Genomic DNA, 27287 nt, shown 5'->3' with positions numbered 1-27287 from the left:
AGAAACACCAGGAAGATGTGAAGCTGCAATCTGTCTGACCCTACATGAACGACAGAGCTAGAAAAGAGGTTTCTGGAAGGTCCTCTGTCCAGGAATATTCTGGCACATTCTACTGCCTCTATATTCAGACTGAAAACAGGAAACAAAATAGGCCCTTTCATGAAGAGAGATCAAGGGAGTGCAAGCTATTCCACCAACTGAGCCAAGAATCCACTGGGTACTTCAACTCACCTCTGTGGGCTCCGGTTCATTCCAGATGTTCCCAGGGGAGTGGATTTCTCCCTCTCACCCCAATACTCCTATTTCATGTTTGTATCCCCTTGCACTAAGCACTGATAAAGCCCGAGTCTCTAGACCGCCTGACTTCCCTGAAGGCTGTCAGCTCCCAGGGGGCAGAGTTCACATCTTATTTGTTTTGTTGCTCCGAGCCCAGTGCCAAGCAGGTATCCAGCAAGTGCCTGGCAAATGGCAGTGACACTGAACTTCTTTTGTGATAATCTGGAACTGTAGTAAGGGTTGGCTGTGAGTCCTCTCTTCACCTGCTCCAGAGGGACCTGCTAAAGTGGTTTTCTAGGTCACATAGTGAAGGCCTCCTTGAGAGTAGCCAGGAGAAGGCATGTGGTAAGAAGCAAAGGAGGTGGGGGTGGGAGAAAGGGAGAGGCAGAGGAAGAGGCAAGGAAGACAAGAAAGGGAAGAGGGAAGGATAGAGCCATGGCAAGGTTGATGTACCTCTTTACAGTATTTGGTGACTGCCACGCCCAAGGGGTGTTCGCTGCTGGCCTCTGCAGTCCCCACGACAGCCAGAACCTTCCTGAGAGTCAGTGTGGCCACGTCTACAAGCAGGAGGACTCTCATGACCCTGGGGACACCATGGGTAATGGTGCCAGTTTTATCGAACATCACGGTCTTTATCTGCCAAGAACAACTTCATCTCAGTGACTATAACACAGACAGGAGTTTTCCTAGTCCACATAATCTTGAGGCAGAACTTCACCCAACCTGCCAACACTCCTTTATCCATAGTCGATCTCCAGGGTTCAATAACTCCTACTGCAATGAGACTGTTTCCCTATCTGCCTGGTCAAAGATGCCTACGCTGTGACTTTACCTTGACCGGGCAAAGCCAGAAATTTGCTCAGCTGTACCACAGATGACACAGCACCATCACCCAGATAGTGACACCATCCGCAGACTTCCTCATGTCAGCTCAGTAGTCAGGACCCTGGGAGTCCTTCTTCCTCCTCCACTGTTTCCTCTTGCCTTCAAAAGTTCAAAATCTACTGGGATATGGAGTCCTCACACTCCGAGTTCAAGAAAGGAAAGGGCTATTCTGTGGCCATAATGACAAGTAACCCCCAAAACCAGTAGTTTTTAAATCTGTCCCACTTGGTCAAGGGTGGTTTGTGCTAGTCCCCATGCATGTGGGCTCAGACATTGGCAGCAGCCACACTTGGGTTCCTGCACTTTCAAGGCCAAGGTTGGCAAAGCCCTGAGCCCCTGCTTCTAGAAGTCTACCAATTCCTCAACTGCACACTTTGGCCAACTCTATTTAAGGCTAACAGATTGCTTTGTTCAGACCACATCCCATAAAAATGGTATTCCCTTTATTTAAAAACAATAGATTCAACTTTTTGTTTCTGATGCTTAAGTGCCAGAAGGATTTGCCAACACATAATCTAGAAACATCACGTAGGTTCATCATACCCCACCATGGCCTCCATCCCTCTAGGCTGAAGTTCAGGTCCTTTCTTAACCCTTTAAGGCTTCCATATTTTGGCCCCTCCCTCCACAGCCTCATTTCTAGTTTTTTCTCTCTCTCAATGATTTTCTCCCAGTTCCTCACTTATTTATCCAGCAAATAATTCTGAAGGATCTCAATGGGTTGGGATAGATGCTGGGGTTACAATGGTGAGGAAAAGTTCAGCCTTCACAGTTCTTCCCACCTGCTGTTCCCACTACCAGAATGTTCTTCCATCCTCTGTTTGGATTAACCTTTGAATTCCCTTCCCTGAACACCTGCACCACCCCCTACTCCTGAGTCCAACACACTGAGTCTGGGAGACCCTGTTAAAGTGTCCCCATGGTATCTCACAGTGTCTTATAATACTCAGCATTTGTTGTTTATTCATTCGATACCTGTCTTTCCCTCTAAACCATCAACTCCTTGACCAGTGTTAGAACCTGGTACGGGGCCCCCACACAGAAAGTGCTCAACAAACACTGAATAAGGACACGGAAGTGTAGAAGGTCAGGGGTTGGAATGCTGGGAACAAGGATGATTCCTCATCAACACTGGTGCTCACTCCTCACTCCCCAAGGCCATAGGACCCACCACTAATCTCATGGTTGCTGAGATGGAACTTTCCTTCTAGAGCTAACGACCTGGATGTGAATCCTGGCTCTGCCACTGGTTAGCTGCAGGCCTTTGAGCAAGTCCTAACCTCCTTCTACTGCAGTTTCCTTATCAGTAAAATGAGAAAAATAAGTCTCTGCTGCAAAGACTGTAATGCAATTATACAATTAATATTTATAAAGCGTTTCATTATGTGACTGTCAGCTACCACTGCTGCGGCTGTCAGTCTCAGTCAGACTTGAATTCCCATTCTACTTAGTTAGCACTGCTGCCCTCAGAGGGGCATTCCAGTTTTTCTCTCAATATGAAATAGTAAACAGATATTATTTTAATTAAGGCTCTCTTCAGCAAATCACCATAGCCAAAACCCCAGAGGAGGACGGGGAAAAACCTTGGTGCAGGCTGACCTTGTGGGCCATCTCCAGGGGCTTGCCCCCCTTAATGAGGATGCCGTTCTGTGCAGCCACCCCTGTGCCCACCATGACCGCCGTGGGTGTGGCCAGCCCCAGGGAGCAGGGACAGGCAATGCACAACACTGTGATGGATGTCTGGAATGCAAAGCGGATGATCACCTCTGTCTGGGAGATGTGCTTGTTGGGGTTCTGAAAAGAGGAGAGAGACAGAGAAAGGTTGAGAATTCAGTGAGGAAGTTCCTGGAATTCTACTCCTGGAACATTTCAGGGGGGCAGTGGGGCATGAGATAGCATGATGAGTTTGGGGTTAGGAAACAAAATTGCATGCTATGCTGCTTTAGTATCACAGAGTTCATTTACATCCCAGTTTTCAAACTTACAAGCATCCCCTAAAGGGGCATTACAGGAGCAGAGTCGCATAAAAACCCCTGACAGGGGAAAGAATGAAGACTCTGGGGTTGGACCATGTAGATCCATATCCTGGCTCTGACACTAACTTCAACTCTCTGCACCTCAGTTTCCTCATACACATAATAGAGATGATAATACCTGGCTCACGGGTTGTATAATAAGGATTAAATGAGGCAATATGCATATTAAAACATACTGGGGGGGGACCCAAAATACCCTGAAATTTATTTATAAAAAATTGTGTATTTATTCTTACATGTTTAAACTTTAGTCACCTTCAACCAGGCTTGGTGGCTCAGCCTGTAATCCCGTGCCTTTGGGAGGCTGAGGTAAGTGGACTGCCTGAGCCCGCGGGTTTGAGACCTGCCTGGGCAACTTAACGAGACCTCATCTCTACAATAAATCAAAAATTAGCCGGGTGTGGTAGCGCACGCCTGTAGTTCCAGCTACTGGAAGGCTGAGGTGGAAGGATCGCCGGAGCCCAGCAGGTTGAGGCTGCGGTGGCTGGGAGAGGCCACTGCACTCCAGTCTGGGTGACAGAGTGAGACTCCAACTCAAGAACAAAACAAAACAAAACAAAAACAAAAAAACTGCAGTCACCTTCTAGGTACTTTCTGTTTGGCGCAATATACCCACCAAGACGCTTTTCCCACTGTTCAAAAAACAGCTTTTGAACTTATCAATTCTGATGACTTTTAGTGCTTCTGCCATTTTTTGTTTCACCCCTTCCACATTGGCAAAACATTTCCCTTCGAGGACTTTTTTCATCCAGAGAAACAAAAGAAAAGTCGCTTGGGGTGAGATCAGATGAATAGGAAGGTGGGGCACAGGGGTTATGCTGTTTTGGTCCAAAACTGCTGAACATGCAGCATGGTGTGGGCATGTGCACTTGTAAAGCAACCCTCATGAAATGGAAAAATGTGCTGAAAGAAATCTCAAAAAAAAAAAAAAAAATTCACTGAAGCTGAACACAGCCTTCACAACAATGCTAGCTGGTACACTGATATGGACGGGTTCATAGAACACTTACCTAGCAGGGGAAGCCTATACTATAAGAGACCTACCCTTCAAAAGATAATCCGGTTTTTCTGGGTCTCCTTCATATAAATACACATAGCACAACACCTTGCATAGAAGAGTCAGCTAAGTAATTTTACTTACTACATTATTGTTATTTTTATCATCATTAGGAAGGCTTTAAAATCATGGGTCTCCAAGAAATCTACCATAAGGCAATAATCATACAAATGAGAAAAGATTCCAGAGTATTGAGCATAGTGCTTTGTTTTTGTAGAGGCAAAGAAAAAAAAAAGGGAAACAATCAAGAGGGCGTTGTTAATTAAATTGTGAATATGGTGTGTACAGCGAAGTACAGAAAGTCCTCAGCATATGAATGAATTTGGTTCTGAGAGCACAGTCGTAAGTCCATTTGTTGTAAATCCAACAAAGTTAGCCTAGGTACCTAACTAATACATTTGGCTACATAGTACTGCATGTATTTAACAGGCTATACTAACACCTGGTGGAGATAAATAATACATAAAAAACACATGTGTGCATCATTAAAGTTTATAACGTGAAGCTTCATATGTAGGGGACTTACTGTATTATGTAATTATAGGAATGATCATGCATATCTATACTTATTGATATGAAAGACACCAGTAACATGAGAAATCAGAAAGCAAGTACAGGCCAGGCATGGCGGCTCACACCTGTAATCCATCACTTTGGAAGGCTGAGGTAGGAGGATTGCTTGAGCCCAGGAGTTCCAGATTAGTCTAGGCAACACAGCGAGACCTCATCTTGACAAAAAAATTAAAAAATTAGCCAACCATGGTGCTGCGTGCCTGTAGTTCCAGCCACTTGGGAGGCTGAAGAGGAAGGATTACCGGAGCCCAAGAGGTCAAGGCTGCAGTGAACTATGATAGTACCAATGCACTCCAGCCTGGGCAACACAGTGAGACTCTGACTCAAAAAAATTCAAGTACAAAAAGGCATGTGCTTTGATTTTATTCATACAAAATTTTTGTCTATATCTGTATATAGCCTTTCAACAACACTAGAAATGTGTCCTCCAAAGTACAAAAAACAGTTACATCTAGGGATGTGGGATGTGATTTGGAACCATCTTAATTTTTTAAAGCCAGCACATTGCTCTGTTCAGACCACATCCAGTAAGCACGGTTCTCCCTTATTAAGAGCAATGGATTTAGCTTTTTGTTGAAGAGTCAAAATTTTCACTATTATTTTCTTTGTAAACCCCAAACAAACAAAAAGATATCTAGTGGCACATATTGGTATTATTATTTGCATTCTGCAGGCTCAAATTATCTTGGTTTATTTTCAAAATGGCTGGTAGCTAAGGAATATAATCAAGAGATACTACAGTCACTTAATTAAAGTAAAGAGCATGTTTTCTAAATCAAATCTACAGACCATAACCTCTTAGCTTCTATCTATACTTTATTCCCTGATTTTGAAAGGTAGGACTCTAAAATAAGGAATATTATTAAAGGGTTATTTGATTTTCATAGAAAGTTGTATTTAGGTAAAGGGACACACTATGAAAAGATTTTTAGTGATAAAGATGATGTAATTTTTTTTCAATCCTAGTAATTCTTGTCAAAATAGCACCTGGCATTCTGACAGGACTGAATGGACTTCTAGAGGTTAACATGAACCCTTCCCTGCAAATGATTTTTTGTACAGCAGTGATGACAGTATCTGAAAGAACATGCAGTACCTCATTTGCCAGCATCCTCCCTGATATTGCAGATAAAAACAAAAGAAGCCAAAGTAAGATGGAAAGGCATGGAACAGCAGAAAGCACATATTCCAACTTGGTTAGGACTGAGTCTTCCCATGGCCACATGCCAGTGTGTTGCTCTCCCAAGAAAGCAGAAATTTTAGGCAGTCAGGTGCCATGCACAGCCACTAGAAAATTCTAGGAATACATTCAGAGGTTACTCTTAAAAGCACTGAGGTCTCTGCAGATATCAGAAAGTGCTGAACTTGGATATTTTTCAATTTAAGATAGGAAATTTGAGGGAGAAAATGACATCTTAGTAAAGGCATGCACTCCAAGAATATCTGACATACCTTTCATTATGGGCAGAAATTTTTTAAAAATAAAAATAATGATCCATTCCTTATTTGTAGTTTCTTACTCTAGGGCTCTCAAGTAAAATAAGCATTAGATTGGGCTAGATACAAGGTAAAGTAAAACACTGTTCAACTCACTGAACAGTTATCAAATGCTGCTCTAAGTGGGTCACTAGCTTCTTACATGTATTGGGGTTTCAATCTTGGCACCCCTGACATTTGGGAACAGATAATTTTTGTTGTGGGCCCTGTCCTGTGCCTTGTGGAATTTTAAGAACACTGGCTTCTACCCACTAGACAGAAGTAGGAACTCCCTCAGGCACAAAGACCAAAAATGTCAGAACTCCCAATTGAGAATCACTGACACATATAGTTCTTATTTCTCAAGTATATAAGTTTTGAGGGATGAAATGTAGTTTCCACTTTTTTTGATATCAAAAAGTTGGATAAAACAAAATTTCCTAAAATAGTATTCTTCATCTACTTTTTAAAAACTCAAAAATGTATATTTCATTGCCTCACAAATAGTGTTCAGTAAATATTTAATTATTAAGATGCTATTAGCATTACTTGGGAAGCTGGGAGGTTGAAGATGGCAGTGGTGGATACAGATAGCAAAAAATATATTTTTCCTAAAATCTATTAAGTAATATTATCATGCCATCAAAATTTGAAGTGATTGGCCGGGCTCGGTGGCTCAGCCTGTAATCCCAGCACTTTGGGAAGCTGAGGTGAGTGGATTGCCTGAGCCCGCGGGTTCAAGACCCGCCTGGGCAACTTGACGAGACCTCACCTCTCAATAAATCAAAAAATCAGCCGGGCGTGGTAGCGTGTGCCTGTAGTTACAGCTACTTGGAAGGCTGAGGCAGAAGGATCGCCGGGGCCCAGCAGGTCGAGGCTGCGGTGGCCAGGAGTGGCCACTGCACTCCAGTCTGGGCAAGAGTGAGACTCCAACTTGAAAAAAAAAAAAAAAAATTGAAGTGAACTATTTTCTATGATATATGCTTTACAACCTCAAACATGGTTAGTGATGCATATTGTAAATGCTTTAAACATAACAAGTGAGAGTCAGTTGGTATCTGTGAAAACTGTCTAAGTAGAACACAAGGGTATCTTTAATAAAAGCCTGAAGGAGAGTGACTGTCCTCCTCTCAGATTTTGTCCTATTCTCTTAGATTTTGCTGCCAATAAGTGAAGTGAGCAAATAAAATGTAATGAATAATTAAAGCCCAGTGAATCTAAGACATGAAAGAATAAGACCAATGGCATTAGATTATTTAAAACACTACAACTACACAGCCCAAGGCAGTCAACTTACAGGAAAGTATTTCTGAACAACACCAAAATCGATAAAACCGATGACAATCCATACCACCAACGTCAGAGTTGAAATGATGATGATAAATGGGACAAAATATCCGCTAAACCGGTCAGCCAGCTGCTGAATGGGTGCCTATGAAAACAAAACACCAAGACCACAGGGAATTACAATCTATGAAGAAATAGAACACTACAAGCATGGGTAAAGATTGAGATTCTTATCTCCCTCATTAACTGCATTTACTAGTCAATCTCCACTCAATAAAATACTAGTCAATCTCTACTCAATAAAACTGCCTGATTCTATGGAACCCTTGAAATCATTTCTAAATTGAGAAAGCTGAAATTACACTGTTTTCTAAACTTCTTCATTACCTTTGACATCTGTGCCTCTTCCACCAATTTTACAATCTGAGCCAAAGTGGTGTCGTTGCCCACATGGGTGGCTTTGATGAGCACAGAGCCATGTGCATTTATAGACCCGGAGATCACGGTGCTTCCGGGTTTCTTAGTGACGGGCATGGCTTCTCCTAGAGGCAGAGAAGAGACAATCGTCACTTGCTCAGTTCAGCACTCGTGATCTGGCAACTGCTGTGATACCCACCCAAGGGAACATGAAACAAGCCTCCTCACCTGTGATGAGGGACTCGTCAGCCATGGTATTGCCTTCCAGGACTTTCCCATCCACTGGGAACTTTCCCCCTGGGACCACCTTGATGATATCGTCCCGCTGCACCAGCTCCATGGGTACTTGTTCCTCCCTGCAATAAATGCCACCCAAATCTCTTCCATGGCCTTTCATGGCAGCTCACCCTCACTCTTGCTTAACCCAAGCAAGAGTATTCATTTTATCTGTTCATTTATGGGTTGAGCCAATATTTATTGTGCAGCTACTAAGTACCAGACACTGTTCTGGGCACCGAGGATACAGCTTTGAAAAGCATAGCACAGTCCCTATTTCATGAAGACAAATTCTGTGGTGGGAACAGAAAACAAACGGGGCAGTATCTAAGTGCTATGATGAGATTAAACCAGACAATGTGACTGGAGAGCTTCTTAGGGTGGTGGGGGAGAGGGGAGACGTGGGAAGGCCTCTCTGGGAAGATGATGCTTATGCTGAGAGTTCTATGACAAGAAAGCTCAACACGTGAGGAAAGAAAGTTCAAGGGAGAGAAAACAGCAAATGCAAAGGCCTAAGGCAGGCAAGAAGAAATGGAAGGAAGCACACATGGTTGGGAGAAAGTAAGTGAAATACGAGTTGGAGTCACAGAAGAAGGCAGGATGGGCTCTGGATATCAAGCTTTTAGTGGGAAGTGGCACCATCTTCGATTCACATTTCCAAGTGACCTCTCTGGCTGCTGAATGAGAACGGGCAATAGCTGAAGCGTGGAGAGGTGTTAGGCTGTTGTGGTAGCCCATGCAGAAGGCAGCAGTGACTTGGACTGGAGATGGAGGATATATTCAGGTCACATATCAACAAGATTTAAAAATGCACTAAATGCGAAGGGGCAAGGAAAAGAATCAAAGATGAGCTCCAAGTTTTCATTCGGAGCAACTGGGTGGATAGAGAAATCACTTACTGAGATGGAGACAACTATGGAGAAGCTGCTGAGGGAGGGTGAGGGAAGAGATGGGGAGGGTGGAGTGAAGAGCTGCATTCTGACACGTCAGGCTAGGGACGCCTATTGGACTTCCATGTGGAAGTGTCAACTCAGGAGCCGATGCATGAGTCTGAACAGAAGAACTCAGAGTCAGAGGTACAAATCTGAAAGCTGTCCCATTAGATGATATTTAACGCCATAAAATGGTACAAGCTTCCTTAGGGTATAAAGCAAAAAAAGAAGGGGTCCTGGAAACTAAGCCCTAGGACACGCCATGGTCTGGAGACTGAGCAGAGGCTGAAGGGCCAACGAGAGAGGCAGCCAAGGACCTGCCAGGGCCACAGGAGAAAGGCAAGAGAGTCAGGCGGGGAAGAAGCACCATCCAACCACATCGAGTGCTGCACAGGTAGTTCCACGGGGCAAGTATCTGCAAGAACGCATCGTATTCCACACTTAGGGCTTGCGTACTGCAGTGAACGTGATTATATATTAATAAAAAAATTCAAAGAAGCAGAAAAGGGGGAAAGTGCTGGCGAGAGGCTAAAGGGAGGATTTTTTACAAGCAATGGTTGGATTTGGGTACATGAAAATGATTTGATGGTGCTGGCCAAAGCAATTTTGGAAACTGGCAAAGGCAGAAGACCAGCTGGAATGGGCTGAAAGGATGTAAGGTGAAGAAACAAAGACAGTAGCTAACGTCAAGTTTTTAAAGAAGGTTTCCTGTCAAAGGGAACAGAAATCAGAGCAGTAGAGAGATGGATTAAGGTGGGGACTGTGGACTATATGCGTGGGTGAACACGCACTAGAGGGAAGGGTCCCACAGAGACAGAGCTGGGAGAGCGAGGAAGGGATGGCAGGACCAGAGAAGAGGCAAGATGGAGTGAAAGCCAACTTTGGCAGCACCTCTCTAACAGCATGACATGGGACAAACAGAATTAACTGTAAATATACAAATGGCTCAGGAGCAGACGGTGAAAAAGTCAAAAAAACAGGCACGTAGAGCTATCAAGACTCAGGTTATCTTACACCTTCCTTCCAGTCTACAAAGACTACATTTAAACTATCACAGGGACAAAAAGTCACCTCATTTGAGAAGGAAAAACAGACATTTATTGAGTGCTAGACACTGTGCTAGATTTTTATATTTTATTTCATTGAATCTTCCCAAAAACATACACAGTAAGTGATATTACTCCCATTGAGCATAAACCTGAAGATTTCGTAGAAAGGCACAAAATTGAACACGTGCGCATTTAAAAAAAAATGTTGCTATGCTATCATTAATAAAAGAAAAACAAGAGACGCCGGCACAGGTGCGGAGAAAAGGGAACGCTTCCACACTGTTGGTGGAAGTGCAAGCTAGTTCAACCTGCATTGAAAGCAGTGTGGCTATTCTTAAAAAATCTAAAAATTGGCTTTCCATATGACCCAGCAATCCCTCTCTTGGGAATATACCTGGAGGAACAGAAAGTTTTCTACAAAAAAGATACCTGCACACGCATGTTTATTACCACGCCATTCACAATAGCAGAAACATGGCACCAATTCCACTGCCCACTGAAAGTGGACTAGATAAAGAAAATGTGGAACATATAAAAGATGGAATATTACCCAGCCATAAAGGAGAATAAGCTGGATGGAGTTGGAGACCATCGCACTAAGTCAACTATCACAGAAACAGAGAACTGAATACCACATGTTCTCACTCATACGTGGGCCAGGAACAACAATCACAAAGGAGGGACGGGCAGTCACTGGGCAGTGCTAGGGAAGGGAGGAAGGGAGGAGGGTGAGGGGCACATGACAACACAAAGAGTACCTGGTCCACTACCAGGGGGAGTGAGGGCCAGTTAGAAGTCCAAACTTTACTGGCATGCAGCCTATTTATTTATTATTTACTATGTAGTTAATCCTCACTTGTATCCCACATCTTTATTTTTTAAAAATTTAAAAATAAAATAAAAATGTTGCTATGTATAAATAACATTTAGTAACTAGCATATTAGACAAGGACGTTAAATATTCGCATCAATATTTTTCTTTTTAAAAACTGTTCAGGAACATTCTCTGTGCAGTGAAGATTCAAGGTCTGTCCAGCTCCCAAGGTCGAGCCTGCCTGCCATGCGTTCCCTCCCCTCCAAGGGTGTGCATGCATCCCGCTCCTGGCCAGGTCCCCAGCTCTAGGGGGTGCTGAGGAATGGAGACTGCTTGAGCAGCACGAATCCATCCCGAAATTTGCTAAGCGCCACTGTCTGTACAAGACACAGGGGACACTGGTGAGGAAATTGAACCTGGGTCTGGCCTCCTAGAGCTCAGCGTTGTCATTAAAGTCACTGGCAAGAGTCTCAGGGTAGCAATGTGATCTGGGGTCCAGACCAGGTAGCTAGGATTGAACAGGACTGGTTCAAGACCATGGTTTCCTTCTTTCTACAATGGTGACTTTGCTCCAGGATCAAGCGAGATGTGTTTGGAGTGGTTAACCTCAGCATGGTGCCTGAAGTACAGTAAGTACCCAGTGAATGCTGGCTATTTTTATTCTCATCTAATTGACATTTTCATATTGAGTAGCCTTTGTGTATCAGGAACCAGGTTCTAGGCTGGGGTTACAACCAGGACAAAGTGGAGCCTTCCTCCCAGGAGGTTTACAGCCTCACAGCTAAAAACACACAGAGAGATAGACTATTAAAATGCACAATAAGTCAGGCATGGTGACTCATAACTATAATCCCAGCACATTGGAAGGCGGGGGTGAGAGGACTGCCTGAACCCACAGGTTCGAGACCAGCCTGGGCAACCTGACAAGACCTCATCTCTACAATAAATCAAAAAATTAGCTGAGCATGGTGGTGCTTGCCTATAGTTCCAGCTACTTGAAAGGCTGAGGTGGAAGGATTGCCTGAGCCCAGCAGGTAGAGGCTGCGGTGGCCGTGAGCGTGCCACGGCACTCCAGCCTGGGCGACAGAATGAGACTCTGACTCAAAAAAAAAAAAAAGATGTATAATAAGTTCAAGAATGACTGAATGGAGCACTGAAAAGGAGACTTTCAAAGACTGAGTACTTCAGTGGTGGGAGTAAATCTGTCTGGTGTCTGGGGCAGGACAGTAAACCAGGAAAAGGGAAGGGTCTCAATAACCCAAGGATATTCTCTGCTTATTTCTAAAGTCTTTCAGTAACACAGGAGTCCAGGCTCCAACACTGCCCTTCAACGATAGCACACAGCCTAGGAGCTGTTGTCGCAGAGGTCTCCATGTGGCCAGAGAAGCCCATGTGGAGAGGAATGCCTGCGGGACTTCAGAAAGGAAAGACCCCGCAGACTTAAAAGCAGTCCCTTCTCCTCCAGCAGAATCTAATCATTTAAAATATCTTCTTCTATAGGGAGACTTAAAGAAAACTGGCTAAACGTCCAACTGGGTGTCTTCCTAAGAAATCTTTAGTAATACTAACCTCTGCTTAATCTAACTTTGAATTTGTCTTTTAATCTAAATTAACTACATCCTTCCAACTCTAAACAGCTTAATTTAAGGGGAATGGTCCTTTATGGGAGATAATGTGGCTACTTCTGGTGAATTCTCAGTAGCATTTTCTCTTCAGAAGTTAATGTCCCCCCAGTGGTGGTGGGAATACCCTTAAATGAAGAGATGGAGTTTTTTATTAGTAATTCTTCAGCTTTAAGAGTTTCTGCCAGCAGTTTACTGACCTCACCTACTTCCTCTTCTCTCTCCTTCCCCATCAAACAAGACCAAAAAAAAAAAGAAAGTGTATAGCACTATGGTCACTGGTCCAGATAAAATCTATAATTTTGTTTCCCTGCTAATTATAAGAAAATTTCAACATGGGAAACTGGGGACTAGGTTGTGCAAGCCTTTTAATATCAACTACGTGCATATATTTCTTTAACATTTGATGATAGTTTCATTCATTCAGCTAGTAAGTATCTGAGCATCTTCCATGTTTATGTCCCAGGGTGATCGAGGCAGGGTGCTCTGAGAATACTGAGCAGAAATGACTGCGCCAGGCCCAGGGAAGCAGAGAAGGCTCCTGGGGGATGTGACATCCAAGCTGAGCCCTAAGGACCAGGAACCAGGCAAAGGGAAGGAAGAAAGGAGTTCAGGGGCAAGAAAGGACATGAACAGAGGCCTACAGAGGAAGGGGCCTTTCCTGGGAACTGACAGTGGCGCAAAGTGGCTGGAACCCAACATGGGGAGTGACAAGACAGGGGTTGGGTTTAGCAGACAAAGGGGCAGACGTCTGGCCTTACTACCATGTTACAGAACATGGACTTTAGCCTCAGGACAACAGGGAGTCACTGAAAAATTTTCCACCATAGAGTAATATAATTAGATATGTGCTTCTTGAAAGATTGCTAGTTTGAATGTGGAATAATATTTTGCTGCAAGCAGGTAGCCTGGACCAGTGTGGTGGAAGTGAGAGGTAGTGGATGACAGCTCTGGAGATCGAGGCACTAGAACCATGAGGACAGAGCATGGATATGTGGATGAGGAAAGGAAAGAAGCCAGAGAATGCACAGGCTCTGGCCTGGGAGCTGGCATGGGGGTGACATTCCTTGAGACAGACAGGCACTGGAGAAGAGGAAGAATCTGGAGGTGAGCAGGGGGAGGTGAGGGAAGGACACAGACCATGTCTGAGCCTTTGCGAGCCAGCCAGGAGGAGAAAGACTCCAATCAGCAGGTGGGTTTGAGAATGAGCTCCCCACAGCTGCTGACTCAAGTCATGGGGAAGACAAACATCTCAGTGACTGTCCATAACACACAAAGGGGCCACCACCAAAGCTCCAAGGATCATCCATAATTAAGGGATAAGGAGAGTAAAGAAAGCACATGAAGGCAACTAAGGGGCAGCAGCAGAAGTAGCAGGAAGGGAATAAATTATAATAAGCTGGATTGATTGCACCCGAACATGCTCCCAGCACCCAAAACGGGGTAAGGAGAAAAGACAAGCGTCCCCAGCAAAGGAGGTAGTTATGCAGGAAATTGCAGTAGACTTCAGGAGATGACGTGATCAGAAGCATGTCCACATGGGCAGTGGCCCAGACATTAAAAGGGCCTTTCAGGAAGCGAGGGTGACTGGGGGGTTCCAACCCAGCACACCTCATAGTACAGAATGGCCAAGCTCCTCAAGAGAGGCCTAGACTGCTGAAATCTGGGCAGCAGAGGAAACAGTTTTGGTTTCAGGAGAATAGGGTGTGATTGCGGGCCCAGAGCAGCCTGTCGGGAGGGCCAGCAGGAATGACCATCCCTGATCTATGCAACAGACCTTACTGTATATGTTCCAAGCACACAGCCATCAGAGGCAAAACCAGAATGCACTCTGGCCTTCTGGTTTCTAGCTTTAAAATGTGCCATCAAGCCGGGCTCGGTGGCTCAGCCTGTAATCCCGTGCCTTTGGGAGGCTGAGGTGAGTGGATTGCCTGAGCCCGCGGGTTTGAGACCCACCTGGGCAGCAAGACCTCATCTCTACAATAAATCAAAAAATCAGCCGGGCATGGTAGCGCATGCCTGTAATTCCGGCTACTTGGAAGGCTGAGGCGGAAGGATCGCCGGAGCCCAGCAGGTCGAGGCTGCGGTGGCCGGGAGCGGCCACTGCACTCCAGTCTGGGTGACAGAGTGAGACTCCAACTCAAAAAAAAAAAAATGTGCCATCATAGGCCAGGCATGGTGGCTCACACCTATAATCCCAGCACTTTGGGAGGCCAAGGCAAGAAGATTGCCTGACCCCAGGCATCTGAGACCAGCCTGGGCAACTTGGCAAGACTTCGTCTCTACAATGAATCAAAAAATTAGCCAGGAGTAGTAGTGCACCCCTGTAATCCAAGCTGTCTGGGAGGCTGAGGCAGAAGGATCGCCTGAGCCCAGTAGGTCGAGACTACTGATCTTGCCATTGCACTCCAGCCTGGGTGACAGACCAAAAAAAAAACAAAACAAAACCCAAAAAGTGTCATGTTAGGTGGTAGTAGTCACGCTATGTATCCACAGACAAAAAACAAATTGCCATCTTTGGAAAATAACTGAGTTACAACAGGTGTGGCCCATACTCTTTGGTCACTTTGGCTGGCTCACACCTTCCACAGACACCTCCTTGTGTTCAGATCCCTGGAGCAGTTCCAGCAACTGCAGTCAGTGCCATCAGAAGCACTTCAAACTGCAGAGCAGAGATCACAGAATGAGTCAGAGAAAAGGTGAGTCAAAACTAATGCTACTGCCAGTGGCTTTACTGCTGTTCATTTTCACTTCTCAAAACTTTTCATGCCATTGATTAATAAGAGGAAAAAAAAAAGCCAATGTGTGACTGCTGCAGAGCAGCCCATGTACAGGAGTCTAGAGTGCGAGGTGCTTGGCCACATGGGCCCTGCTGTCTGGGGATGGCATGGTGTGGTGGCTGAGAGGGGACTCTGTGCCTCCAGGGGTCTGGACCCAGCTCTGACACTGGCCTGCTGTGGACTCTGAGCAAGTTACTTCACCCTGCTAAACTCAGGCTCTTCCGGACAAGGCTGGAATAGAGATGGTACCTGCCTCATGGGCTGGCTATCAGGAATGAACCAGACAAGCTGTGGAGAGGTGTGTGCCTGGTACACCAGAAGGACTCATATCTCAATCATTGTTACTACGGTCAGGATTATTACTTAAAGCCAGCAGCCAGAATAAAACCTGCACTACTGTGCTGCAGTCAGCCTGTGCCTTGTGAACTCCTCGTGCATCTGGGTATCCCCCATCACTTCCTCTACTCACCACAGGCACACTGGAGGCCTGCCTGCACCAGCCCTGCAGACCCTACAGGGAAGTGAGGGGCCATCTCAACCCTCATGGGGGCCCAGGCCTCAAGGACACAGCCCTACAGACTGGCAAAGGTGAAAGTGCTCAGGCAGGAGCCCCGAGGGTGGAACAGAGGCTGATTAGTTCTGATAACAGGAGCACCTGGAGCCTGAGTCACAGTGGATGGTAAGAATCAGCAGAGACAGAGATGCTGAAGACCACCAATAAAACCCAGAGGGAGGCTCCTGAGCAGAGGTGCAGGGGGAGATGCCTCTCTTCCCACGGGGCAGTACAGTGAGGTACTGGGCAGGAGGTTAACCTTGTGGAGTGAGGAACAGGCAAGTGGTGGGTTTCCAACCCAAGGCTTCTCTTTTCAGTATTCAGAAGTGAGATCACGGGCGAAAGTGGGAAGTGGTGGGACCAGAGAGGGACTTGAGGAATGTGAAAGAGACCTGAAAAAGCCACAGCCCAGAATATAAAAAAGAGGTTAACCAAGGAAATACAGGAGTCAGAATGTGGACGGATGTCTGTGCTATTAAATATGTCCCAAGAGTCAGTGTGTGTAAGGCATAAGAACATGAACTCTGGATCCATTAGCCTGGGTTGTATCCCAATTCCACTACTTAATACCTGGGTAACTTTGGGCCAGCTGCTTAGGCTTTCTGAAACTCAGTGTCCTCATCTGTAAAGTTAAGGGTAGTAACAGTCCTTTCCTCAGAAAGTTTCCTCTCCTTCCTTGGTTAGGTTAAATAAAAAGAGGATGGAAGAGTGTCTAGCAAATAGTAAATGCAATATGAGTTTCCAGCAATAAGATAATTATTTTTAATATCAGGCAACCTTACAAGGAGGATAATTACTATTCCCATTTTCATTCTTTAGCAAGTTGAAGCCCCTATCTCTCAGTCAGTCAGAATCCAAATCTTGCAATGAAAGCTCAGCTCACATTCCATGCTTTGTGATATTTCCCTTGGCCACCATTAGCCTCCCTCTTCTGAATTCCTGGAATACTATCCTCTGGACCTCTCACTTGCCATTGAGCATCTATACACCACCACCAGCTCTTGCTTGCTTGTTCACATTTAAATGCCTTGCTTTTATAACTGGATCTGATGAGAAGTCTCTGCCTGCCCTCACAAGGTCTAGTGCAATGTCATTATGTGATAGGTGTTTGATGCATATTACACGGGCTGACATAAACTGATTTCAAGGAATTTGCTGGACATAACTTACCTGATGATTAAGTTGTCCTCACCAAGGGTCACAACGGTGGCTTCTGTGGCTTGGAGAGACATGAGTTTGGCAAGGGCTTCTGAGGTTTTGCTCTAGAAAATAACCGGAATGTAAAAGGAGAGTTATCATAAGCTGACCTGTCCAAAGCCAGTCCTAGAGGTGGCGGTGTGAAAGAAGCAGCTGTCGCAAAGGCAGCTTCCAACACAACCACACTGCACAATCAAAGCCCTGGAAGTAAGCGTCACTCACTGCCCATGACATGCCACATGTGTCATCACCACAGACCTGAGTTCTAGGAATTACATTTCAGATTGGAAACAAACACTAGTCTGTCAATGGACCATTTTCTTTTAGGTTTAATCTAATTTATTTTAGGGCCTGAGGTCCACTCTCTTATAGGATACATTTCATTGCAGGGTATTAAAAATGGTATGACCTTTGACTATATACTCATGCACAGAGAGACAACATGGGCTCTGACCTAAAGGCCAGGGCTTTTTGTTTACACAATACACCTGAACAAAGGTTTAATAATTAACCAGATTAGCCGGGATTTCAGAAGTAGCGACCAGCCTGGAGATTAGTGACTGGAGCACCTAATTATAAGGAGGTTTCTAGTTTCTTTAAGCCTGTCTCTATACTGTGGGTAATTAGTAATTCTAAACACAGTGTTCAGAGGAACTGAGATCTGTGTTACTGAAGGAGCAGCTCTTTCCTTAACCTGAAGCCAGTGTTACCTTTGCTATGTGTTCTAGCCATCGCCCCAGAGCAATGAACACAAAGAGCATGGGGGGAGTGTCAAAGAATGTCACAGGGCTCCTCTCGGCCTTCTCAGCCACTGCAACCACTAGGATGACCAGAGAGTAGACGTAGGCAATGCTTGTGGCCAGGACAATGAGCACGTCCATGTTGGCTGACTTGTGCCTCAGAGACTTGTAGGCTTGAACATAGAAGTACCAACCACCGAGGAGCTGAAAGACAAGGAGAGAGAAGGCTATGAACCAGCAGGGAGGAGAGAACAATGAGCAACTCAGGGCCAAGGGCCCTCGGGACGGCAAAGACTCTAGTTCTGTGCCTGGTTCTGACATTACTTCCTCCTCTGTGATTAACGCTTATGAAAGTTATTTTCTGATTCAGAGGACTCCTGGCCACAGGAATGAATGACCAAGAACAGGTGACACCTTTAAAACCAGAGCACACAACACAAATGTCCATTAATAGGAGAATGGTGAAAATGGTGGGAGAAAGTTATGATTCATTTCTACTTTGGACAGTGCTATGCAGCCCTAAGGAGAATGTGTTCTCTCTATAAACCACTGCATAAAAGATGTCCATAATACAAGGTTAAGTGAAAAAGTCAGCTGCACATCAGTGTATGTTATAAGATCCCATTTCAGTTTATAAACACACAAGTGTGCATTTTCTCTAAATAAAGATCTGGAAAGACACATGCCCTACTATTAATAATACTGTGGCAACACTGGGGAATGGGATTGGCCCGGAGGCAGGATGTGACTTGTGAAAGAATATCTTCCCCTTTTCTTCTTCAGTGTGGCGTGAATTGTTTACAGTAAATGTACATTACATTTGAAATCCAAAAGAAAACATAGAGAAAAACAAATTCAGTCTACAGATGCTCATGCCCCATAGTCCTAAATTCCAACATTAAGACAGGAGTTTAGTTTTACATTCCAAAACATATGCACAGAAGGCACACTTCCCACCAGATGCACAGCTAACTCCTAAATAACACCACCAGAGTAGACATCCTATGCCTGTCTGCTTTAAACTAGAATTTCCTCAAAGATAAGGACTATATCCCTGCCTTTCCAGACAGATCATTCAAGAGAAACATGAGCTCCAGGCTGATCCAGCTGCTGCTTCTAACAACAAAGGTAAATTAAGCTAAACAATATGTAGCTTGGAGACACACAGGTTCATCACACAGGTTCATCACACCTTGTAGTGGGGAGGCTGCTATCTCACAGAGAGTTCTGATCACCTGCAGCAACAGTGAAAGTGACAGTAATGCAGTCCCTTATGTTGGAGGGGATTTTCACTCTCTTCTCCTCCCCATCTCCTCCCCCTGCTGGTCATAAGACAGAAAAAAAGCAGCAAACTGAATACGGTAAAAAGCTGCAATAAAGAGACACTTAAACCAAGCTAAAGGGTTGTGTTTGGCCTTGGAGGGCAGAGTATCCACTGGCTATAAACCGGAATAGAGGGAAGAGATCTGCCATCTTTCTAATACACACCTGGACAAAGGTACACAAGATGAAGAAGATGAGATTTAGAATGGACAGTCCTGGAATAATGTTGTGGTCCAGGACCATAGACTCGTGGGGCTCATTGCTGGATATTAGCATATAGATCATTAAAGCCATAACAGGAATGCCAAACACCAGGCTGCAAAGGAAAGACTTCTTCCACCTGGAAAGCAAACACAACAACACAGGTAAGTCAGGCCCACTTGGATTGAGCTGGCCCCCTCTTGAGGACTTTGCCATGTCTGTGGCAGATCAGTAAGGGTTACAACAAAAGTTAAGGCTGTCTCCCTGACACCAGTCATCTGAGGGAATGTCTAAAGCAAGGATGTTCTGGAGAAGTTTAGGCCCTTCCCTGGCCTCACATACTGATACGGTGTCTCCAATTCACAGGTGAGACAACTGAGGCCCAGCAGCAGAGTCTCTAGCCCCAAAGAGGTCTAACATCCTCAGCTCTTCTTTCTTTCTTTCTTTTCTTTTAAAGATGTGGGGTACAATTCAGGATTAGGTATACAATTGGTCATCATACAGCTCTTTTTTCAAAATGTGCTCAAGTACAGACCCCAAAGAAAAAATGGATAAAAGCAGTATTTTATTAGTATAAACATACATTCAATTTTTAAATTACTTAAAATAGAATCAGTGAGAATGGTGAGGCTGTCTTGAAGTTTGGATTTGGGGATCACGGCTGACAGCTGTGGTCTCATGTTTGTAGCAGCATGCATGGAATTCCAGTAGAGCAGTTGTGGAGCCTCTAATTCACCTTAAGCATGGCCTGAACACCACTGGCCTGTGAGGTTTTAGTCCCAGGCACTCAGGCTGCTGCCCAAAGCCACTCAAGAACCAGGCCCTGCTGGCTTTCTACATGCTGCTCCTGCCAGGCCCTCCCGTGCCCCAGGCATGCCAATCGGGCCAAGCACAGGAGTCCCTAAAGGCCCTAGAAGACCCTCCCTCCTGCCTGCCACCCCTAATCCCCACCAACTCATTTGGCCTACCAAAAGTCCTCTCATTCTTTGAGACTCATCTTGTGTCCCTTGCTTGGAGGTCTCCTAGACCTTCCAGAATCCGCCTGAACCATGGCTGTCATTGCTCACTCATTCCAGACTATGGGCCCCTCTAAGGCAGGGAAGACATTCTATTCATTCCTAGCACCCGGCACAGGGCCTCCACACACACAGCAGCCTTTATGATTGTTGAATGAGTCAGTGACCCTCTGAAACAATGAATGAACCCAAGTTTCCTGCTCCCATGCCATTTTTGTTCCACTTGACCTTAAGGCCTGTCCTTGAATCCTAGTTCTAGAACCCATGCAAGTAAAGTCTGAAAATACTGTCAAAGAAGAAAATCGACATTCCCTCCCTCTCTCCCAATTTAAGCACTGTCTAATCTGTTAACCTTCAGCTACAGGTATCTATTTTAATTAAAATAAAATTAAAATGAACTCATTTCCACAGCCACATTCACTGCATTTCAAGTGCTCACTAGCCACTGTGACCAGTGGCTGCCACACTGGTCAGTGCAGAAATAGAGCCCTGACATCAATGTTGCAGAAACATCTTCTGTTTTTTTGTTTTTCAGATTCAAGAAGTACACACACAGGTTTATTACACAGCTATATTGGGTGATGGTGGGGTTGGAGGTTCTAGTGAGCCCATCACTCAAATAGTGAAGGCAGTACCCAACAGGTAGTTTTTAAACTCTTTCCTCCCTTCACCCTGCCTCCCTCCCAGAGTCCCAGTGTCGACTGGCAGAAACTTCTTTTGGACAGCTTTGTTTTAGAGAGTTAACGTTACAAGGGTAAAGGCAACTCATCTAGGTCGAAGGCACCATGGGAAACCAGGCCAGCAGGCACAGCGACAAGCACAGCCAGAGTCCGGACCAGGGAGAAGACAACACGTAGAAAGAGCTACGGTTGAATCTGTGGTGTTCTACCTACTGCTTTATTTCCATCTTGTGGTCCAAGTGATGAGTGTTCGGGTTTCTCTGGGCCAGGGAAGCATGAAAGCCAATTTCCTTGTTATTAAAAAGAGAGGGGTGGGGAACAAGGAGGAAGATACTTGGTTAAAACATGCATTGGTAGAAAGCACTTTATGGCTTTGGAAATTAGAAGGTGAATCTAAAAGCACCTCAAACTATTGTTGTGGGTTTTCTCCTCCCAACCTCTTTACCCAAATTGCCCCACAAACCCTGTGCAGAGGTTCAGCACCCATCTGTGCATAGAGACTGCGCCATCCTCGAGGACAAGGCATCAAATGGTGAAGATAGCTTCACCAGGCCCCAAAGCTGATCACTGTTGTCTTATAAACTCAGTAGTTTTGAGTTAAGAGATCATTTCATAGCCTGGCTCGGTGGCTCAGCCTGTAATCCCGCGCCTTTGGGAGGCTGAGGTGAGTGGATTGCCTGAGCCCGCGGGTTCGAGACCCGCCTGGGCTGCGAGACCTCATCTCTACAATCAATCAAAACATCAGCCGAGCGTGGTAGCGCACGCCTGTAATTCCGGCTACTTGGAAGGCTGAGGCGGAAGGATCGCCGGAGCCCAGCAGGTCGAGGCTGCGGTGGCCGGGAGCGGCCACTGCACTCCAGTCTGGGCGACAGAGACTCCAACCCAAAAAAAACCAAAAAACAAAAAAACCCAAATCATTTCATGCTATGCAGGAGGAAACTAAAGGTCAGAGAGGTTAAATACCTTGCCCAAAGTCCCAGCATTATCAGAAGAGCTGAATCCAGGGTGCTAGCCTCCTGGCTTCCAGCCCAGGCTTCTTCCCACCAGAGCTGATCTCAGCTCCCTCAGTGTCTGGAGGCATGGATTTCACTGTGGCCCAACAAACTGTACCTCCATCTGGTGGTTTCATTTATTTATTTATTTATTTAGTAGAGATGGGGCCCTGCTATGTTGCCCAGGCTGGTCTCGAACTCCAGGCCTCAAGCAATCCTCCCACCTCAGCCTCCTAAAGTGCTGGGATTACAGGCGTGAGCCACCACACCTGGTCCTATCTGGTGCTTTTCGTAAGTGTTAACTCAAGCACCTCTGTCATCACCTTGACCTGACCACTAAGTCCCTGATACTTTTTACGAATATACGCAGGAAAAACTGTCAAGGAAATGTCTTGTCAGTCAGCACATTATTAGAAAGGGACCCCAGAACTGTGGTGCTGGGACTTTCACACAAAAATTAAAAGTTATGCTGGGAAAAAGAGTACCTAAGACTGTCTAAAGACAAATTCTTTTTTCAACTAGTGCCAGTCTTATTAGGAAAAAGATGCCCCAGAAATGCAAAAATGGAGGCCAGACATTTGCAATATTCCTTCAATAAGGACAGAGAAGAGGTTGCACCACGGAGGCAAGCAAGAGTATTAGAAATCAGATAGGGTGATGGAGACATGTTTGAAGGCACCGCCGGGACTCTCCTCCCTGTTGACTGCATCAGTCTGCCATCTGATCACATCAATACCATATCTCTGCTGTTCTCTAAGATTTGTGGTGTCATAGAAAGAGAAAGACTGTTGTGCTGGGGACTGTAGGATCTGAGTTTGAGCACCAGGTCTGCGCCCTTGAGCTGGGTATGGTGAGCAAAGTCACTTAATCTCTCTGAGAACCTTTCCTCATGTGATAAAGTAGTGGCATTGTCTGCCACTAGGGTGGGACCCTGATCATCAGCAGTGTCATAATTTCCATGTCAAAAAGCTTTGCCAGGCCATACGATTGACATTATCTCTTTTTAAACACACACGAACACATACCACACACACAATAAAAAGCATCCCTCTTTAAACACACACACACACACACACACACACACACACACACACAGAGCAGAAAATGAAGGACAACATTGCGTTAGGACTGCTACAAGATATTTCATTTCATAAGAAATTTCTTTTTTGTTTTTGTTTGAGTCGGAGTCTCACTCCGTCACCCAGGCTGGAGACTAGTGGCACACTCACGGCCACCCCAGCGTCAACCTGCTGGGCCCCGGAGATCCTTCCACCTCAGTCTTCCAAATAGCCGGAACTACAGGTGCACGCTACCATGCCTGGCTAATTTTTTATTTATTGTAGAGATGAGGTCTCACCAAGTTTCCCAGGCTGGTCTTGAACCTGCGGGCTCAGGCAAACCACTCGCCTTGGCTTCCCAAAGTGCTGGGATTACAGGCTGAGTCATCGAGCTTGGCCAGCAATTTCTTAATAGTAGTTTCTGCTGAACTTAATTTATCCTTATCACTATCTGTTAAAAGTTAATCTTGTTCAGTTTTGCCTGTCTTAACCTTTCAGATCACCACTGACACTCCCTCCCTTACAGTCTGGTCTAGCACACGCTTTGCAATGGAAATGGTATGTCTGTGGACAAACTGAGGAAGGGGAGCAGGAGGCAGGGCATGCGTAAACATTCTGACCAGTTTTCCAAAGCAGATCAAACTCTCTGCAACAAGACTGGCCTAGTGTAGTGGCAAAATGCAGCATCATTCTTTCAAATACCAACATTCCTTTGGTCTATAGAAACTTGGTTCAGGCATAAATAATACTTTAAAATTATAATGAGGCAATTTAACCCTATGTACCAGGCAACCTGACGATACTGATACTTCTCAGGAAATATCTGAAGTTAAAACAATGCCCTTTCCCCCTATCGTTTTCTTACCTACTTAATGATATCCTCCCTTAGATATTTAACATTTACTTTACTTCACAGTTTGTTTTTAAATGATTAAACTTATTTCCATAACAAAAATGGCAGGATCTTAGTTGATTTTGTTTTTCTTTTTGCTTAGCTGTATTTTTCCATTTTTCTTCAATGATTATATATTATTGTTTTTAAAAAGGTGAGTGCAATTTTTTAAATGAATTACTTACCTCAATAATTTTGACAATATCCCTTGGACCAATAATTTCTGGATCAAACTTAACAAGGGCTTTGCTGGTGGCGAGCGCTACAGAGGTGTAGGTGATGCCATTTGTCCTCGTGAGCTTGGACTCTATGTTGTGGACACAGGATGCGCAGGTCATCCCCGTGATCTACAACACAGAATGACAAGAGTACCACAGACCCAGCTCAAGACACTTCAAGGAGTTTGGGAAAGAGGCAGCCATGTGCCTCTCCCCACTCCACAACACTGCTCCCAAGACTCTGGGACTCCTGCCTTCAAATCTCATGTGGAAGATTCTCAACACTCCCCCAATAGCTTCAGTGGTATAAACAGTGCTTCCTCCCCAACCCAGGTATAGGAGACAGCCAATCATAAAGCAGGCAGCAACAAATCAGGCTGGACTTCTGCTCTGATAATGGCAGGCTTTTTTTTTTTTTTTTTTTGAGTTGGAGTCTCACTCTGTCGCCCAGACTGGAGTGCAGTGGCCGCTCCCGGCCACCGCAACCTCACCTGCTGGGCTCAGGTGATCCTTCCGCCTCAGCCTTCCAGGTAGCTGGAACCACAGGTGCGCGCTACCACGCCCGGCTAATTTTTTGATTTATTGTAGAGATGAGGTCTCGCAGCCCAGGCGGGTCTCGAACCCGCAGGCTCAGGCAATCCACTCACCTCAACCTCCCAAAGGCATGGGATTACAGGCTAAGCCACTGAGCCTGGCTATGACAGGCTTTTAAAAGCCACTCTCTGCTGTCTCAGGTGTCTCAGCAGCATTAACCAGGATAATCATTGCCTCCAAAGGGTTAAGGATGTGCATCTCTGCAAAACCCTCTGGACTCCTGAAACATTTTGCAGTCCTGAGTGTTGCTGGATGTGGTCTGCAGCTGCTGCTAGCACTCTCCCTACTTCAGTGCTCTGCAGAGTTCAAGAGTGATAATGTCAACACCTTGTTATCAACAGGAGGAAAGGACTTAGAACTTAGGAATTAGAGGTGGCACCAAAACACAGACAAGGTGTTGGTGGATGAAGGAAAGGGTAACAATAGAAGGAAAAGCTCAGAAAAGACAAAAGGCATGACAGTGCAAGGTGCTCAAGCAACCATCAGTAGCCAGACTTGGCTGAGCACAGGATGTGCGAGGAAGAGAAGGGAAGGCTGCAGTGCCGATAGGGGCCACAGCATGAAGGCTCTTGAGCAGCCAGCTGAAAGCGTTGCTAAGCCAGCACTTGATGTGAAGTCACTGAGTGGTAATGGGCATCAACCGATCTGAATGGAGCTGTACTCTGAAATCTGCATCAGTAATCCCAGAATAAATACCAAAGGAAACAAGAGAGTTCCATCTGGAATTAGGGAGGAAGGAGAGGGAAATTCATCTGCAATCAGAATGCATTCAACTAGGCATGAGACCCAAGAAAAAAACTGGAAAGCAAGGACCATCAGGCAGACCTAGGAGCTTACCTATTGATGGGCAGCTGTGCTAATACAATTTTTAAGCCAGTCTCCAAATATGCCAATGATGCTTCTATGTTCTCCTTTTATTTTTACAATAACGATAGGTGGTCTTTACTGTGCACCTGCAATGAGCTTGGTGATGTCCTAGGTACTGTACTGCTCTCACCAACCCTTCAAGGTAGTCTCAAAGTTGCAGTACTGAGATATTTGGGAACATGTCCAAAGTCACACCACCAGTGAGGCGCAGAGCTGCATGTCTCCTGGCAGCTGGCTCCAGAGTCTGCTCTGTGCCTCTGCTGACTGTGGGGCACGAGATGAGTCTTCATAGACCAGGCTCAGAAATGTCCCTGCAGTGACAGGGCCAGAATTCAAGCCCAGCTGAAGATTACACCACTGTGCCATACCACACTGTGCGTCTTGACTTGAGAAAAGGAGAGCAAATTGTGACATGCCATTCTGGAATATATGTTAGACAAATCACACAATTCACTCTTCTGAATATAAGTGGCCAGCATTTCCTAGAATACCAATTAAATGCAGAAGTTCCCATAAATTGTCTGTGAACGTGTGATGACAATGTAACTGTTGATATGGCAAAGAACAATGCAGTAAAATACATTTTTTTTAAAGTTCACCTTTTCCAGTCATATTCTTGCTTTAGATTTTCCACACAGTAGTCTGAGCAGGCAGAGATGTCTACATGTGGACCTGGAATCAGGCAGCAGGGACCCTGGCCCTCTCGGGGCTGATCTGAGCTGTGGCCCAGTGAGTATTAACTGTGTCCCTGCACACACAGGGAGGCCCATCCAGGGCAAAGGGTCTGTCCTGCTTAGAACGCTGCTTGTCTGGAGCTCACGTGCTTCTGTGTCCTTGGCATTTTCCCTCAAACACCCGCTTACCCCAAACAGCAGTGACCACACCCATGAAGGAAGCAGAAGATCCTTTTACCTTGGTAAACCAGCATTACTCAGTTCTCTGTGGGTTTCTTCTAAGTCTCCCTTTGTTTACCCAGAAAGAGCTTTGTACACAAGTGCTTTCAAACATGGCATATGCTAGGCACCAGACACAGCCTTTGATTTTAATGATTTGTTGACATGTGCCGTTGATAATAGCAGACTGATGAGAAACTACCCAATCACACTGGTAACAACCACTACTTTAGGCATTTGCCTCAAACTGAGTGTTTTGGGACACTTTGGTCACTAATCACCCTCCAGACATCTATATGCCTATGAGCAAGCCCTCTCCATCTTTGAATGGCACTTGCTATCATGCGGATTCATCTCTTCTGCCTAGAGATATCTGCAGGGATGCTAGCTTCTCTTTAGGCCTGGAGGACTGTGTTCATGTTCAACCTGCCCCAAGTCACTCAGCTCAGGACAGTTAACTGTTTTTAACTCCTCCTTCTCCTACACTCCCGAGACTCACTGCCTCTTCCTCCTTATACCCTGAATGTACTCAGTGGGTTCCCCTCCTATAATTATTTAACATAACTGACCTGTCTTCACAAAA

The 27287-nt window shown here is 45.3% G+C and overlaps 1 protein-coding gene across 7 annotated transcripts in view; it reads right to left on the bottom strand.

Annotated features, from left to right (window-relative positions):
- ATP7B (ATPase copper transporting beta) overlaps positions 1-27287 on the bottom strand; it is a 77575-nt gene that overhangs the window by 7259 nt on the left and 43029 nt on the right. For 2 of the 7 annotated variants that reach the window (XM_008072291.1, XM_008072295.1), the window contains 10 exons: positions 24318-24479; positions 21404-21480; positions 19459-19633; positions 17941-18174; positions 17204-17295; positions 8236-8363; positions 7978-8132; positions 7601-7735; positions 2761-2955; positions 730-912 (listed from right to left, as the gene is read on the bottom strand). In XM_008072291.1, the coding sequence (XP_008070482.1) occupies positions 730-912; positions 2761-2955; positions 7601-7735; positions 7978-8132; positions 8236-8363; positions 17204-17295; positions 17941-18174; positions 19459-19633; positions 21404-21480; positions 24318-24479 (1536 nt within the window). The remainder of the gene's footprint in view (positions 1-729; positions 913-2760; positions 2956-7600; positions 7736-7977; positions 8133-8235; positions 8364-17203; positions 17296-17940; positions 18175-19458; positions 19634-21403; positions 21481-24317; positions 24480-27287) is intronic. The other 5 variants (XM_008072292.1, XM_008072294.2, XM_008072293.1 and 2 more) reach the window with 5 other exon arrangements.

The sequence above is a fragment of the Carlito syrichta genome, unplaced genomic scaffold (genome assembly GCF_000164805.1).
Source record: "Carlito syrichta isolate Samal-C Ts95f unplaced genomic scaffold, Tarsius_syrichta-2.0.1 Scaffold315088, whole genome shotgun sequence".
Classification (NCBI taxonomy): domain Eukaryota; kingdom Metazoa; phylum Chordata; class Mammalia; order Primates; family Tarsiidae; genus Carlito; species Carlito syrichta.
This window is presented reverse-complemented; position numbering and strand designations above follow the sequence as displayed.